This window comes from Schistocerca serialis, chromosome 9, assembly GCF_023864345.2.
Source record: "Schistocerca serialis cubense isolate TAMUIC-IGC-003099 chromosome 9, iqSchSeri2.2, whole genome shotgun sequence".
In the NCBI taxonomy this organism is placed as follows: Eukaryota; Metazoa; Arthropoda; class Insecta; order Orthoptera; family Acrididae; genus Schistocerca; species Schistocerca serialis.
This window is the reverse complement of record NC_064646.1, coordinates 323,672,409-323,691,537: the sequence shown is the minus strand read 5'-3', so window position 1 is coordinate 323,691,537 and position 19,129 is coordinate 323,672,409. Positions and strand designations below refer to the sequence as shown.

Below are 19,129 nucleotides of genomic sequence, written 5' to 3'. Positions count from 1 at the left end.
AATGGGTCTACAGAACATGAATGAAATAAATAAATAATAAATAAACAGGCAGCTTTCTGGCACAGAGCTAGGTTTTCCTATGTTTAACAGTTCAACTGCAGCAGTGTCTTTTGACCTTTCCTGGTCACTTTGAAGAGTCTGCTTTTTGATTCTAGTGGACCCTTAGTTATCACATTTTCAGCGCCACAGATCAGAATGTTAGTCAATGTATTTTTCCACACCAAAACCCTAGTTGTTTCTCAGTTAGATCAGAATAACTTTGGACTAAGCATTTTGGTAATCACAACTATCGGCAGTAACCACAGCCAGGCAATATTTGCTAAACTATTTTTTCATTGGTGGCACATGCTGCATTTTGTAATTATGTTAGATTTAGTATGTCTTCTATGCATGACACTAGCCACATTTATGATGGCATTACAAGTATAAATATAAACTAACCAGTTCAGTTTAAATGCTTTGTACAGACTTTCTTTATGCGTGGCATGAGTGAATTTTGTATTTATGTTAGATTTAGTGCGCCTTTTATGTGTAGCACCACCCTATGCTAGCATTATGAGTGTCCATGTGGACGAACCAGTTGAGTTTAAGTGTTTTGGTGACATTGTTTTTCATGCTAAATGTAACACTCTATAAAATTACTTAGGTCCAGTCAGTTGAATAACAAGTTAAAAAGAAATCAACATATGGATAAACTAATAGGAAACTCAGTTCAGTGTATTATGAGCTTAGAAGCACCCCTCATTGTGTTGACCTAAAGATAAGCACCTTGGCTTACGATGAAAATGTGTTAGATTTAATGGCAGCAAAGAGACCTATCCTCTTTGACAATGTCCACAATGAAACTGGTATCAGCAAGCATGAAGTGGCTGCAGTAACAATGATTACCAAAATACAATGGTTGACTAATACAAGTAGAAAGATTTAAATGTTTAATTAGCAGTAGGCAGGAGTGTCACAACTCAATGAGGAACTTGAAATAAAAGGTGAGTGAATAGACGCTAATGTGAGCAGTGTTGAGAAACAGCTGCAGTTGCTTGAACAAGGCCTCAGAGTCCCGTGTAATTCCTGTCAGGTTCTGTGTAAAATATGAAAACTAAGTTACATCCCCCTTTTAACTGTAATATGTAGTACATCCTTCGAACAAAACACTGTGCCCCGTACTTGGAGTAAAGCACAAGTCATGCCCATCTACACGAATGAGAGCAGAAGTGACCTATGGAACTATCTTCCAGTATCACTAACATTCATCGGTTGCAGATCTTGAAATATATTGTGGGCTCAAAGACAATGAGGTATCTCAAACAGAATGTCAACCAGCATGAATTACTGAAATATCAGTCATACCAATTGTAGTTCATGCTTTTCCCATGAGACATTTTAAGAGCTAAAGAGCAAGGCATTCAGGTAGAAGCAGTGTTACTTGACTTCCATAGACCATTTGACTCAGTAGCACACAAATTATCAGCAACAAAAGTACAAAATTTATGGGTTTCAAGGTGTAATCATGAGCATATTCAAACAAAATAGGTCATTTTCTTGTTGTGCCATGTCTGGTTGGCAATCCACCTCACAGCGTTGATTCCATACAACTGATAGTTGCACACCATGCCAACATCCACATGTGCATGCATTGCGTTCACCTTTCTATCTTCTAATTATAATCTATCATAGATCCCTTGGACAAATAACTGAGCCCAGCTGCTGGAAGGAAGCACAGGTCACACTAATTTACACGAAGGATTGCAGAAGTGATCCACAGCATAATCATCCAATATACTTGACACTGATTTGTTGTATAGTCTTGGAACTTATTCTGACCTCAAACATAATGAGGTACTTCAAACAGAATGACCTCCTCCATACCAACCAGCAAGGATTCAGAAAACATTGATCTACAACAGTATACATCATATATATCATCACATTAACATAACACATCAATAGCTTCATACGCATTTATACATGTTTCATCAGGTCATCAGTTGAAAGTGATACCACTTCCAGAGATGCAAAGAATCCCATACATACCTTGAGGACATTACATATTGCCCGCTCAATCCACAGAAAGGAACCACAGACATTTTAGAGTTCACAAGATGACCAAAAATGTGAATGTTCTCAGAGATCTCACTCTCCTGTACAATGGCCTTGCAGAAACTTTGATTATAGGAGCGGCCCAAAACTTTCAGCCCATCAAGTGAAACCCAACTCACACTTTTTTCACCTGACATATTGAAAGCTTTGGATCAAGGTGGTCAGGCAGATGCAGTATTTCCTGATTTCTGAAAAGCATTTGACTCAGTACCACACCTACGCTTAGTGTCAAAAGTATGATCATATAGTGCAGCAAGCTAAATTTGAAACTGGATTGAGGATTTCTTGGTAGGGAGAACATAGCAGGTTATCATCTAGAGGTATCATTTAGCATGTAGAGGTAACTTTGGTTGTACCCCAGGGAAGAGTGCTGGGAACCTTGCTGTTCATGATCTTTTTAATGACCATGGAGGCAATAGCAATAGTAATTTTATACTTTTTGCAGTTAATGCAGTTGTCTGTAATGAAGTACTGCATGAAGGAAACTGTAAAAATATTCAGTCAGATCTTGATAAGATTTAGAAGTGATGTAAACATTGGCAACTTGTTTTGGAGTGGCTTGAAGAAATTGTGTAGAAAGGGGCTGGTATGGAAAATTTTAGTGTATCACAATTTTCTGAATAGCACTTGGGAAGTGTACTGTGCAGCTTCCAGTATCGAAAATTTTAATGTATCATAATTTTTTCAATAGCACTAGGGAAGTGTACTGTGTAGCTTCCTCTTATAGAATATTATCACCAAGTTTATCATCTAATTTTAAAAAAAAGTAATAATTAATAAATATATATGATGCATGTGAACTGTCTTTTATGATACTTGCATCAGGTCTATGTTTAACATCTTCTTTTACATTTCTCATTGTTTATTGAAACAATATTCCACTTTGATTCTGATTTTATCAGCTGATATGTTTATTTCAAACAAGATGTGCATTTTCCTATAATTTTTTTTAAATACTGAAAACAGGTCACAGCAGTGCTAGCAATATGGAGCTATTTCTGCAATGTCACTCATTCTGTCTACTTTGTAAATATCCAATTTCCAGTCTGGAGAAATATCCTTACTTGTAAATCTCTTTAATTTCTTCATTGTCTTACATTTTTTATTGGCAAAACTATTTTCATAAATGGAAAGAAATTTCTTGAATGAAGTCCTGGCATTAAGCTCATTGTAAGCATCAGACCAAATCAACATTTTTAGCCTTTCTACTAACCCTTACATTTTTTGTCATTAGTTGACCTCACCATTTTAAGTGTTTCTGATCTATGCTACAAAGATATGCACTGTGAATAGTTGTGGATCTTAATTTGACAATCCATTATCTGCAGGATAGACAAAATGAGATCTCAAGTTATCCACAAAATTCTTAATGTTTCTTTGATATCTATGGTCAATTATCAGATTCTTAAGGCATTAAAATCTGGTGTAATGAAATATAGACATGTAGAATGCTATACAAAATATTTTAAGAATACTAGATTTGAGTTTCAGCATAAGGGGAGATACTGACACTCAACAGAAGAACATTTTCATCAATATGTGTTAATTATAGATCATGTAATCTGACAAAAAGTTTATGTAGTAGTCAGACATTTTCTTCACTAATCTGAACAGAGCAACCAAGCTAAATTCAATAACATATTTATTTCATAAGAGAGATCATTAAGGATTGTGCACAAAGCAGATAAATAAGTATGAAACTAGGGACTATTCAGAGATTTTAGAATTGTTTCTCTTTACTATAATTGCGCCAAATAATAATCATCATTTTTAGCTAAAATGTATTATAGACAGCGGCAAGACAAGAACAGAAATAGTTTCTCCTGTATTCTACATTTCCTGCCTGGTGTTGCCTCCCTCCATGAACCATGGACCCTGCTGTTGGTGGGGAGGCTTGCGTGCCTCAACGATACAGATAGCCGTACCATAGGTGCAACCACAACAGAGGGGTATCTGTTGAGAGGTCAGACAAACGTGTGGCTCCTGAAGAGGGGCAGCAGCCTTTTCAGTAATTGCAGGGGCAACAGTCTGGATGATTGACTGATCTGGCTTTGTAACACTAACCTAAACGGCCTTGCTGTTGTGGTACTCGAACGGCTGAAAGCAAGGGGAAACTACAGCCGTGGTGGTGGTGGTGGTGGTGTGTTGGGGCTTATGGGCGCTCAACATCGAGGTCATCAGCGCCCTGACACACATTAAAAGGAACGAATGTGGGCAGATCTAAGAAAACTAAAACACACACTCAAAGAAAGCAGCAAAAGAAGGAAAATGCTACATAAGAAAGTAAAACGTAAGGAAAGGGCATGCAGCTTTACTGTATGGTTAAATAATGATGGCGTCCTTTTGGGTAAAATATTCCGGAGGTAAAATAGTCCCCCATTTGGATCTCCAGGTGGGGACTACTCAAGAGGACATTGTTATCAGGAGAAAGAAAACTGGCATTCTACGGATCGGAGCGTGGAATGTCAGATCACTTAATCGGGCAGGTAGGTTAGAAAATTTAAAAAGGGAAATGGATAGGTTAAAGTTAGATATAGTGGGAATTAGTGAAGTTCGGTGGCAGGAGGAAAAAGACATCTGGTCAGGTGAATACAGGGTTATAAATACAAAATCAAATAGGGGTAATGCAGGAGTAGGTTTAATAATGAATAAAAAAAAATAGGAGTACGGGTAAGCTACTACAAACAGTATAGTAAATGCATTATTGTGGTCAAGATAGACACGAAGCCCATGCCTACTACAGTAGTACAAGTTTATATGTCAACTAGCTCAGCAGATGACGAAGACATTGAAGAAATGTATGATGAGATAAAAGAAATTATTCAGGTAGTGAAGGGAGACGAAAGTTTAATAGTCATGGGTGACTGGAATTCGACAGTAGAAAAAGGGAGAGAAGGAAACATAGTAGGTGAATATGGATTGGGGCTAAGAAATGGAAGAGGAAGCCGTCTGCTAAAATTTTGCACAGAGCATAACTTAATCATAGCTAACACTTGGTTCAAGAATCACAACAGAAGGTTGTATACATTGAAGAATCCTGGAGATTCTAAAAGGTATCAGATAGATTATACAATGGTAAGACAGAGATTTAGGAACCAGGTTTTAAATTGTAAGACATTTCCAGGGGCAGATGTGGACTCTGACCACAATCTATCGGTTATGAACTGTAGATTGAAACTGAAGAAACTTTTTGGTGGGAAGTTAAGGAGACGGGACCTGGATAAACTGACTAAACCAGAGGTTGTACAGAGTTTCAGGGACAGTATAAGGGAACAATTGACAGGAATGGGGGAAAGAAATACAGTAGAAGACGAATGGGTAGCTCTGAGGGATGAAGTAGTGAAAGCAGCAGAGGGTCAAGTAGGTAAAAAGACGAGGGCTAGTAGAAATCCTTGGGTAACAGAGGAAATATTGAATTTAATTGACGAAAGGAGAAAATATAAAAATACAGTAAATGAAGCAGGCAAAAAGGAATACAAACATCTCAAAAATGAGAACGACAGGAAGTGCAAAATGGCTAAGCAAGCATGGCTAGAGGACAAATGTAAGGATGTAGAGGCTTACCTCACTAGGGGTAAGATAGATACTGCCTACAGGAAAATTAAAGAGACCTTTGGAGAAAAGAGAGCCACTTGTATGAATATCAAGAGCTCAGACGGAAACCCAGTTCTAAGCAAAGAGGGGAAAGCAGAAAGGTAGAAGGAGTAGATAGAGGGTCTATACAAGGGCAATGTACTTGAGGACAATATTATGGAAATGGAAGAGGATGTAGATGAAGATGAAATGGGAGATATGATACTGCGTAAAGAGTTTGACAGAGCGCTGAAAGACCTGAGTCGTAACAAGGCCCCGGGAGTAGACAACATTCCATTAGAACTACTGACGGCCTTGGGAGAGCCAGCCCTGACAAAACTCTACTATATGGTGAGCAAGATGTACGAGACAGGTGAAATACAATCAGACTTCAAGAAGAATATAATAATTCCAATCCCAAAGAAAGCAGGTGCTGACAGATGTGAAAATTACCGAACTATCAGTTTAATAAGTCACAGCTGCAAAATACTAACGCGAATTATTTGCAGACAAACGGAAAAACTGGTAGAAGCTGACCTTGGGGAAGATCAATTTGGATTCCGTAGAAATGTTGGAACACATGAGGCAATACTGACCCTACGACTTATCTTAGAAGAAAGATTAAGGAAAGGCAAACCTACGTTTCTAGCATTTGTAGACTTAGAGAAAGCTTTTGACAATGTTGAATGGAATACTCTCTTTCAAATTCTAAAGGTGGCAGGAGTAAAATACAGGGAGCAAAAGGCTATTTACAATTTGTACAGAAACCAGATGGCAGTTATAAGAATCGAGGGACATGAAAGGGAAGCAGTGGTTGGGAAGGGAGTGAGACAGGGTTGTAGTCTATCCCCGATGTTATTCAATCTGTATATTGAGCAAGCAGTAAAGGAAACAAAAGAAAAATTCGGAGTAGGTATTAAAATCCAGGGAGAAGAAATAAAAACGATGATGTTCGCTGATGACATTGTAATTCTGTCAGAGACAGCAAAGGACTTGGAAGAGCAGTTGAACGGAATGGACAGTGTCTTGAAAGGAGGATATAAGATGAACATCAACAAAAGCAAAATGAGGATAATGGAATGTAGTCGAATTAAGTCAGGTGATGCTGAGGGAATTAGATTAGGAAATGAGACACTTAAAGTAGTAAAGGAGTTTAGCTATTTGGGGAGCAAAATAACTGATGATGGTTGAAGTAGAGAGGATATAAAATGTAGACTGGCAAGGGCAAGGAAAGCGTTTCTGAAGAAGAGGAACTTGTTAACATCGAGTACAGATTTAAGTGTCAGGAAGTCGTTTCTGAAAGTATTTGTATGGAGTGTAGCCATGTATGGAAGTGAAACATGGACAATAAATAGTTTGGACAAGAAGATAATAGAAGCTTTCAAAATGTGGTGTTACAGAAGAATGTTGAAGGTTAGGTAGGTAGATCATGTAACTAATGAGGGGGTATTGAATAGGGTTGGGGAGAAGAGAAGTTTTGTGGCACAACTTGACTAGAAGAAGGGATCGGTTGGTAGGACATGTCCTGAGGCATCAATAGATCACAAATTTAGCATTGGAGGGCAACGTGGAGGGTAAAAATCATAGAGGGAGACCAAGAGATGTATACACTAAGCAGAGATGAATACACTAAGCAGATTCAGAAGGATGTAGGTTGCAGTAGGTACTGGGAGATGAAGGAGCTTGCACAGGATAGATTAGCTTTGAGAGCTGCATCAAACCAGTCTCAGGACTGAAGACCACAACAACAACAACAGCCTGGTGTTGAGTATGGGATTCAGTATTTTGGTGCGAAGGTAATCTGATTACAGACATTTCTGTCAGATATTAATTTCCAACGGAGTACAGTGTGTTAACAGAACCTTCCATCGGTTCTTGGTAGAACAACATTATAAGAAATGAAAAGCACCAGTTTGCTTTTGTTCTACACTATTACTTTTATTGTTAACCGGTTTTTGGCTTACAAGGTCTGAAGATGGCCTTGTAGCCGATAACTGGTTAGCAATAAAAGTAATATTGTAGGACAAAAGCAAACCAGAGTGTAGTACATGATCTCTAATTACAGTTGACTATGTTGGCAAAAGAAGTAGTTTCTTGCAGTAGATTAATGCTTATCTTAATTTACAAACTGAGATATCTATAATTTTAAATGTAATAAAAGCTTACCCCAGAAGGCCATGAATATGGAAAAGGCAACTGCTGCAGGAGAATCAAAAACGTAGCTGACCCGACTGTATAGACAGGACTCATAAAGTCGTGTGTAGGTACAAGCCCTATTGCAGGCTGAGCACATTGTCTTGTTGCCTGCTCCTTTCTCATCACAAATTTCCTGACTGAACAGAAAATATTATGTAAAATTAATAAAAATTATCATTCTGAGGCCTCTTCCAAAAACAATGAAATACTTTCAATGACACATCAGTAAGCTAGTCTCTTGTGGTATTAGTGGCTGATTTTGAAAACTTAATTTCAGTTTCACTTTAATGAAGCATCATGGGAAAAGAAACACAAATAATTTTTGTGTTAGTTTCTAATCCTAGATCAAATGTGGAAAAAACATAAGAAAAAACAACTGTTTAGTACACAGACTAAGTAATAGAGTTGTATATGATAGAGCTTACTAAAAATAAACTGCATAGGGACATTAGAAGATCAAGAGTATCAAAGTAAGGTGAAAGGGAAACTTTGAAGTTAACAAGGAGGAAGGAGAATGACAGTGGTTGTCTGGGAACAAGGGAGGAAAATTGGACTGACAAGGCACAGGCATAGGTGTAAGGATAACAACTTGTGAAAAGTGAGGTCAAGAGGGTTGTTTGGCTGAAATATATCTTGAGGCCCCCCCATGAACCATGGACCTTGCCGCTGGTGGGGAGGCTTGCGTGCCTCAACGATACAGATAGCCATACCATAGATGCAACCACAATGGAGGGGTATCTGTTCAGAGGCCAGACAAACGTGTGGTTCCTGAAGAGGGGCAGCAACCTTTTCAGTAGTTGCAGGGGCAACAGTCTGGATGACTGACTGATCTGGCCTTAGAACACTAACCAAAATGGCCTTGCTGTTCTGGTACTACGAATGGCTGAAAGCAAGGGGAAACTACAGCCGTAATTTTTCTTGAGGGCATCCAGCTTTACTGTATGATTAAATGATGATGGCGTCCTCTTGGGTAAAATATTCCGGAGGTAAAATAGTCCCCCATTCAGATCTCCGGGCGGGGACTACACAAGAGGACATTGTTACCAGGAGAAAGAAAACTGGCGTTCTACGGATCGGAGAGTGGAATGTCATATCACTTAACCGGGCAGGTAGGTTAGAAAATTTAAAAAGGGAAATGGATAGGTTAAAGTTAGATATAGTGGGAATTAGTGAAGTTTGGTGGCAGGAGGAACAAGACTTTTGGTCAGGTGAATACAGGGTTGTAAATACAAAATCAAATACGGGTAATGCAGGAGTAGGTTTAATAATGAATAAAAAAATAGGAGTACGGGTAAGCTACCACAAACAGTATAGTGAACGCATTATTGTGGCCAAGATAGACACGAAGCGCACACCTACTACAGTAGTACAAGTTTATATGCCAACTAGCTCTGCAGATGACGAAGAAATTGATGAAATGTATGATGAGCTAAAAGAAATTATTCAGGTAGTGAAGGGAGACGAAAATTTAATAGTCATGGGTGACCGGAATTCAAGAGTAGGAAAAGGTAGAGAAGGAAACATAGTAGGTGAATATGGATTGGGGCTAAGAAATAAAAAGAGGAAGCCACCTGGTAGAATTTTGCGCAGAGCAAAACTTAATCATAGCTAATACTTGGTTTAAGAATCATGAAAGAAGGTTGTATACATGGAAGAACCCTGGAGATACTAAAAGGTATCAGATAGATTATATAATGGTAAGACAGAGGTTTAGGAACCAGGTTTTAAGTTGTAAGACATTTCCAGGGGCAGATGTGGACTCTGACCACAATCTATTGGTTATGAACTGTAGATTAAAACTGAAGAAACTTTTTGGTGGGAATTTAAGGAGGTGGGACCCGGATAAACTGACTAAACCAGAGGTTGTACAGTGTATTAGGGAGAGCATAAGGGAACAATTGACAGGAATGGGGGAAAGAAACATAGTAGAAGAAGAATGAGTAGCTCTGAGGGATGAAATAGTGAAGGCAGCACTGGATCAAATGGGTAAAAAGACGAGGGCTAGTAGCAACCCTTGGTTAACAGTGGAAATATTGAATTTAATTGATGAAAGGAGAAAATATAAAACTGCAGTAAATGAAGCAGGCAAAAAGGAATACAAATTTCTCAAAAATGAGATCGACAGGAAGTGCAAAATGGCTAAGCAGGCATGGCTAGAGGACAAATGTAAGGATGTAGAGGCTTATCTCACTAGGGGTAAGATAGATACTGCCTACAGTAAAATTAAAGAGACCTTTGGAGAAAAGAGAACCACTTGCATGAATATCAAGAGCTTTGATGGAAACCCAGTTCTAAGCAAAGAAGGGAAAGCAGAAAGGTGGAAGGAGTATATAGAGCGTCTATACAAGGGCGCTGCACTTGAGGACAATCTTATGGAAATGGAAGAGGAAGTTATCCTTGTGATTGACTCACTAACTGGATCTACGGAACAAGAAATAAATAAATAAATAATTGACTCACTAACTGGATCTACGGAACAAGAAATAAATAAATAAATAAATAAATAGATGAAGATGAAATGGGAGATATGATACTGCATGAAGAGTTTGACAGAGCTCTGAAAGACCTGAGACAAAACAAGGCCCCTGGAGTAGACAATATTCCATTAGAACTACTGACAGCCTTGGGAGAGCCAGTCCTAACAAAACTCTACCATCTGGTGAGCAAGATGTATGAGACAGGCGAAATACCCTCAGACTTCAAGAAGAATATAATAATTCCAATCCCAAAGAAAGCAGGTGTTGACAGATGTGAAAATTACCGAACTACCAGTTTAATAAGTCACAGCTGCAAAATACGAATGCAAATTCCTTACAGACGAATGGAAAAGCTGACAGAAGCTGGCCTCGGGGAAGATCAGTTTGGATTTCGTAGAAATGTTAGAAGACGTGACGCAGTACTGACCCTACGACTTATCTTAGAAGAAAGATTAAGGAAAGGCAAACCTACATTTCTAGCATTTGAAGACTTAGAGAAAGCTTTTAACAATGTTGATTGGAATACTCTCTTTCAAATTCTGAAGGTGGCAGGGGTAAAATACAGGGAGCAAAAGGCTATTTACAATTTGTACAGAAACCAGATGGCAGTTATAAGAGTCGAGGGGTATGAAAGAGAAGCAGTGGTTGGGAAGAGAGTGAGACAGGGTTGTAGTCTATCCCCGATGTTATTCAATCTGTATATTGAGCAAGCAGTAAAGGAAACAAAAGAAAAATTTGGAGTAGGTATTAAAATCCAGGGAGAAGAAATAAAAACGATGATGTTCGCTGATGACATTGTAATTCTGTCAGAGACAGCAAAGGACTTGGAAGAGCAGTTGAACGGAATGGACAGTGTCTTGAAAGGAGGATATAAGGTGAACATCAACAAAAGCAAAATGAGGATAATGGAATGTAGTCGAATTAAGTCAGGTGATGCTGAGGGAATTAGATTAGGAAATGAGACACTTAAAGTAGTAAAGGAGTTTAGCTATTTGGGGAGCAAAATAACTGATGATGGTCGAAGTAGAGAGGATATAAAATGTAGACTGGGAATGGCAAGGAAATCGTTTCTGAAGAAGAGGAACTTGTTAACATCAAATATAGATTTAAGTGTCAGGAAGTCGGTTCTGAAAGTATTTTTATGGAGTGTAGCCATGTATGGAAGTGTAACATGGACAATAAATAGTTTGGACAAGAAGATAATAGTAGCTTTCAAAATGTGGTGCTACAGAAGAATGTTGAAGGTTAGGTAGGTAGATCACGTAACTAATGAGGGGGTATTGAATAGGGTTGGGGAGAAGAGAAGTTTTGTGGCACAACTTGACTAGATGAAGGGATCGGTTGGTAGGACATGTCCTGAGGCATCAAAAGATCACAAATTTAGCATTGGAGGGCAGTGTGGAGGGTAAAACTCATAGAGGGAGACCAAGAGATGAATACACTAAGCAGATTCAGAAGGATGTAGGTTGCAGTAGGTACTGGGAGATGAAGGAGCTTGCACAGGATAGATTAGCATGGAGAGCTGCATCAGACCAGTCTCAGGACTGAAGACCACAACAACAACAACATATCTTGAGGAGGACAAATTCCACCAGAAAAATTCAAAGACACTAGTGTTGCAGGGGAAAGGTCCAGATGGGATTGTGAAGGAGTTCCATTTCCCCTTAGAAATCAGAAGAAAGCTGAATTTGAAGACCCATATATATTCTATGAATCATTATGTGACTTTTTGGATTACAATTTCCTGGTTGTACTGAAAAGGATAATATTCACAAAGTTCACTGAACACCTCATTTATTCAATACTCCAGTCTTCACATACATTACTGATACTCTGGCATTAAAATTTAAAGAAATATTTACAGTAATTTCCAAGTACAGTTCCCATATAAACTCTGACAAATTGCATTTTCCAATTAAGTAATGAAATAAACTGCTGCCACACAATGATAATCATCTTTTTTTAAATCATTTCCCGTTGTTTAAGTTTGTTGCTATGTAACTTCTTAAGTCTGAGGTATCACAACGCACCCACCATTGCCAGTTAGTTAACTGTGGGCAAGTGGTGGAAGGGTATTTTTAATAAGCATTACAATTATCACCTTACAAATTAAATTTTCATAAGTGCTTTATTAGTGAGTGCCTACAGGTATAAAAAAAGCTTTTTCCATATTTCATGGTCCTAAAACCAATGGTTAGGTAGGACATCAAATTACAAACTGGAGATGTGCTGTGTCCTCTCATAAAACACTGAAAAGCAGTTCTCCCCCTAGTTGTCAAATATTGAGTGTATTTTCTTATAATGCTCCCTAAAAATTAGATGTTCCTAGGACTGATAGTTTACACCAGACACTGATTCATCACGAAAATTTTGAATCCCATTTTTCCATCCTTAGGTTTCTAATTTGGTAAAGTTTATTCTTTGGTTTCAAGTTCTTGTGATTACAGCCACTTTGTAACACAGAAACATGTAAAACATCAGTTTTCCTGGGAAATGCTGAAACATCCTTTCTTAAAAAATGCCTACATCACACAAAGAATCTTTTCTCTAAATCTCTTATCTCTAGGAACAATAGTTTTGGGTAAGCACTGATTCTTAAATTGTGCCACATCACATTTCCTAAAATTAAATAAAAACCCATGTCAACCACTAACAAGCTCAAGTTTCCCAATAGCAGCTCATGCTAAATAGTAAATATTCCCACCAAATTTTATATTTCTAGAACTAATGGTATATGCCAATCATCAAAAAACTTGGGGACATCTTTGGAGTTGAATTTAAAAAAAAAAAAATTCTTTCTTATCAGGTCTCTAAATCACATAAAGAATGTTTCATCTAAATATTGTGACTCTAGAAGTAATGGTCTATAACTGATTCTTACACTGCACACCATAGCATCTCTAAACTCTGTTAATACCCGTTTCCACCTATTAACTGGTGATGTTCACAAAATACTTTCGGAAGCTTACAATAATTAATAAATATTCCACCAAACTTCATGCCTTCAAGAACAATTGTTTAGGGTGGGCATTGATTCAGCAAAAAAACTTTGAACCCCAGTTTTGCATCATTAGTGGCTGAATTTCAAAAGATTCTTTCTTAGCCACTGACCACATCACACAAAGAATGTTTCTTTCATTATTTTCTAGAACAAGTGCTTTGCACTGTGTGTTGTGGTTTCAATCACTCAATCTTCTTTGCAAAAAAGAAAAAGCACAAAAGAAGCACATAAAGAATGTTTCCTTCAAATTCAAAGTAGATATTTTTCCCTCTAAAACTGAATAATTTGATCATTATTGTGATGGATATATTGGTAAGCCATACAGCATAACATCCTAGCATTATCAAAAAGGTGTGGTAATATTCTAGACAAAAATTGTTGACAGATTCTTTGATTTCTAGAACCTACATTACACAGTTATTCACATACAAGAATTTTACCTATATAGCTTGTGAGTGACAGTCTGTTACAATTATAAGATAAAGTGACTTCAGAAGATAATTGGAATAGTCCCCTTCATTAGTTTGGGCACTACATTTGTAAACATATTTTACTGCAAATATCAAAGAGTTTATCTTTTGTCCAACATAATTAGGGTCTGCAGTTGTATTAATAGTTTCAGTTAAGGCTGAATCTCATTCCCGCATACAGAAACATTTGGTAAATTGATGTGGACTCGTTCCTGGAGCTAGATACTGGTATGGCTGCCATTAAATGTTCTATAACAAGACTATTTTGCTGTTGGCTGGGCCATATCACACAGGGAAGTGAAAGCAGTCTGTCTTCAATATGCTTAAGGTCAGTCAGTTTTGCATAATTGCTGATCAATATTCTTCTTTCTTCAGGAATTATCTCAAGCTGAATGCACAACATGAAAATAAGAATTTTTATGGCATGGTGAATAAAAATAGTGATGTGGTACATACCCTTGTTGATACTGTATTGATACATAAAACACAAAGAGTCTGTCTTCCAACATACACTCTGATTGGTTAACGTCCATCTCAACAGCTTATTTTCATAAGCTTCTCTTCTCAGCAGATTAGAAATTTGTTAATTTAAAAAGATATTGGTTTCTTATTCAGTACTGTCAGACAAAGTGAACAAGGGGATGCCAACAGCATAAGTTGACTCAGTTGCTGTACTAAAGTCACTTGCCCTTTGTTGAGCAGCCAGTAGTGATGAATCACAAGCTAGGAAAAGATTTATGAGCATTGCTCAGAAAGTAATGCACCACATTTTGTTCTCCTTCAACAACAATGTTGCCTATGCAAAACATTAAGTATGATTTTCTTTTAAAATTTCCTGAGTGCACACATCAAATCTTCGTTCTCTCCAAAAGGTAACATGGCTCACAGCTGCAGCTCTGTTTCAAAATGGTGTCTGTAAGTCATATACATTACAAGTAGCAGATTGTCAAGGAATTTCTGATCGTAAAGAAGCAAACTGTAGAGAATATTGATAAATTTTTGTTTGACATCAACAGAGCATCTACAGCTGACAGCAGCATAGACTGGTCAGAGTTTAGAAGAACTAATAGTTGCTGGGAAGATCCAAATGGTTCATTTGATATTCCAGGTACTCAGGTAGTTTGAGTCTTGCTCATTGACTAAGAACTGAACATTTCCAATGTGGACAAACCATCTGCATCCATTCATCTGTAAGCTATTCTAGGTTGGTGGTGGTCATACACACGTAGAAAGCCATGCAGTAGCAATATCTCACCCGGTTAAGGATATGAGTAGTTTCATATGTGATAGCTTTTGATTCAATCCATTTTTCCATTGGGTAGCTTTAGAAGGATGTAAGGGGGAGAGCAGTAATGGGTAGATTTTACAGTAGAAACAGAGGAAATAATGTTTCTGAGGATGTTGCACAGATTGAAAGTGAAATGGAATATGACAACAGATGATGTGGGGAGGATATGAGGGAGAGATAATGTCATTTCAGGGTTTGCCACAGTTAGTTATTTGGTTAGCTTCATGTTGCACGATAAATAGTAACGATGTGGAATGAGTCAGACTTGCCTGAGTTTCCATTATACGACAAAGGCCATTTGGGCTCTGTGACCAAGAACCTATATCCCTGAATGTTAGAAATGGGAACTTTTTCTCCAACATGTTCTCTCATCTTATCATCCGTCTTGGCTCAACCAGAATTACTTTCAATGCCTGCACACTTTCACACTTCTTCCATAGATGTTTGTGCTGTTCTGATTTATTTTAATTAATTAATTTATTTTTTATCCTTCTCCTCCACTAATTTCTCTATTTTTCTCTGTAGTCATTACATTTTATAAACATTATTATTTCCATTTGCTGTGTTATATTCTGCTTCAAAATCTACTTTTACTTTTCAATTTGGAAACAATGTTGGCATACGGCTTATTAATGTGCTCTACAATCTTTTCCAGGGTGGGACATGAACCCCCTCCCTCCTCCCTTCCAAATCGATCCAATCTCTAGAACAACACAGTTTTAGGACACAAGTTATTCTTCTGAATACATCAGATAAGAGTATTGTTGTTTACAATTCATAAACCAAAGTTTCGAATGTAACAATAAATTTTACATTTTAATACACTTTAAATTTGTCAATATGTAAGAAGCTGCTTCAGAATTGTTCATTAAATGCTTGTTAGTAACATAATACTGTGAGCCTGAAATACTGACAGACAATAACATTTCTGTTTATTTTTCATGAAGACGAAGGACCCACGCAGAGAATAAAATGTATTATTTTAAGATGATGTTTTTATTTGGTGATAGAAAGGGCTGTGTGATTATTAGGTAGGCCACTGTCTAGCTTGAGCCTAGCATGAAGTGCATCCAGCATGAAGTGCATTTTTTCACACAATGCCATTCTGCAGCTATTTGCATTGTATTTTGATTTTTGTTTACTACTGTACTGGTGTACAAGTCTCAGCTTAAGTTTGCATCCATTGCTTCCGCATGCAGTACTATTTTCTGTACATATATATTTATAACGATAAGCACACCCAATCTTGAAAACAAGTTTCAATGTGGTTCTCCAGGTTTGGCATCATAAGTAATTATGACAGCTTTTTTTCTCCAGTGTTAGTAATGCTTTTGGCTGGTTTTTGTTGTTGATTTTCCATATCTCTACCACATAGATCAAATTCAATGAGAACAAAGACTTATTTGCATTTTTAAGCCACAATTGGAAATGTTTAATGTTATTATATTGAAACAAGAAGCAACATGAAAGGCAAACAAGAACCCATATCGGTTCGCTAGTGCTATCAGGAATTATATTTAACAGAAAAAGATAAATATAAGAATTGAATAAGACAGGAACATATGTTATTACATACTTCTTACATATTTCAAACTTTCTCAGTGCATTCTGGGCACAGAACTGGATTCAATGCCATATGCACCTGCTCGCACAGGTGTTGGTTAATGTCTTCATACTAATGGGCATTGTCTTTCATCAAGATGTTGAAAAAGCTGCAAGCAATTGTTCACATGAACAATGTGATGTTTCAAATCACTGATGCTGCTGCATCAAGATGAACAGTAACGTTTTTCTTCATCCTGCAATGCATAGATGTTCTGGGAATCTTCATCTCTGCCAACCACATCCTTGTCAATTTTGCTGGTGAACAAAGGAGGAATGTATTTAAATGTTATGCGAATTCACTATTGTCACCTTATTTCATAGTCTTCCAATGTGTGATGCACCTTTCACAGAACCAATACATAAATACATACATTAATACTTGTTCCACAGATCATGAATATGACATTTCGTAATGATGTGGAATGTATCTAAAAATTCATCTTCTGATTAGGAGTTGTCATTCAGAAATTCTTTTAACTTGTTTTTGAACATTGGTTGGCTAGCTGTCAGACTTGCAAAGGGCTTTCTTTCCAGTTCCTGAAGACTGGTACCCACTAGGGCTTCTTTCTTGAAGTGATTAAAAAATTGTTTCTAATTTCATCACATCTCGGTCATTTGTACGTAAACCCAAAATAAAATCAGCTGCATAATCTTCAGTTACACAGATGTACCAAAAGTTCAGTTCCAGCATTTGCCAATAAAATAGCACACCTTTGCACATTATGTAATACTTACCCTAGACTTCCATCTTCCTCATTATTCAGTTTCTCCTTTACCTTTCTCCACTTCAGATCCTTTTCTTGTAAATTGCCCATTTCTTGGCACAGTTTTAAGTAACAGGGTCCACAATTTTCATCTTGTATTAATAAAATTAAAAAATCTGAGATCTGATCATTTAGTTCTACAATACTAGAGTCTACAATTTTCGTCTTGTATTAATATAATTCTAAAGTCTGAGGTCTGTTCATTTAGTTCTGTAAAATCATTTAATCCTTGTGGGAGTCTACAAAGTGCATCAGCTACAATGTTTTGTTCCTGTTTTATTTGTATTATTTGTAAACTGAATTCATGCAAAAATTACAACCAATGAGCAATTCACTTGTGTTACACCTTGCAAGTCAACAAAAGAGATAAAGGTTGGTGGTCACAATAGTATTTGCACTATGGCTAATGCTTTGAGTTCAGTAGCTGAGTATGATCTGTCACACTCAGTGAATGTTCAGCTAGCAAAATTAATTACACAGCTCATGCTCTTTCCAGCTATCTCTCTAATTTGAAACAGACAAGCACCGAGACCCTGAAACAATTCATCTATGCTTAAACAAAAATCTTGTGTCATGTTTGGATGATATAAAATATTTCCATTTGTTTTGTCTATGGCCTGGCAGTATCTTTGGCCATCTTCAGTCCATAACCATGTATTATTTTTTCTTAACAGGTTCAGGAGTGGCTCACTATTTAACAACTGTTAGGTACAAACTACCTAAAGAATGAAATCAGTCTTAAAAAGCCTTTAACTGTTTTCTGTTCTGTAGTGTAGAAAAGTGTTTGATAGCCCCAAATCTTCCCGGGATCAGGTTAAATACCTGTGGGAGAGATAATGTGACCCAATAATTTTATTTTTTCTCTTCCAAATTTGAACTTTTGTAAATTAACCACAATGCCACATACAAGAAATTTCTTAAGTACCTCCTCTAACAAATCTAAATGTTCCGAGCTCATTGTGATCAATATATCATCAACATACAGGGTGATTCTGTTATGCAGCACTGGTCTCAATACAGCATCCAGTGCTGCTATATAGACATCCACACTAACACCGAGAACAAAAAGGAATACACAAAAATGGTAATACGGTCAGAACATACAAATGCAATGTATTTACTATGTTTTGGATCCAATAACACCTGCCAGTATGAACAGCACAAATCCCGGGAGTTAAATACTTAACACCATGAAATTTTAAGGGTTGATCATTGATATTTTCAGATTTTGTCCATATAGGAACAATGATTTTATTAATGGATCACACATCAAATACTAATCGAATAGTACCAGTTGCCTTACTGATATCCAAAAGTGGGCTACAATATGGAGAATTTGAAGGTTCTGTCACTTGCCAACTTAACATTCCTTCTATTTCCTTATTCACCGCCTCTTTCTTTGTCCAAGGGATTGGTTAATAATTATGACAGAAATTTTTAATGTGAATATAGATCCATTTTGTAACTATAATTTTTATGATACCTCTTTTTTTAACACCTGTTCTTAATGTATGAGTATTTTACATGGCTGATTTCTTTCTGCCTTCTTTAAATAACTAGACTCTCCAACCTTTTCACTGATAACATGTGGTACCAGGATATCCAATCCCTCCACACTGTATTGCTCATTTACTAAAAATATTTCAGGATAGCTAAGA

The 19,129-nt window shown here is 37.1% G+C and overlaps 1 protein-coding gene across 1 annotated transcript in view; it reads right to left on the bottom strand.

The window, feature by feature from the left end:
• LOC126418712 (anoctamin-4-like) overlaps positions 1–19,129 on the bottom strand; it is a 404,589-nt gene that overhangs the window by 180,021 nt on the left and 205,439 nt on the right. The window contains exon 10 of the mRNA XM_050085615.1: positions 7,837–8,003. Coding sequence (XP_049941572.1) covers positions 7,837–8,003 — 167 coding nt within the window. The remainder of the gene's footprint in view (positions 1–7,836; positions 8,004–19,129) is intronic.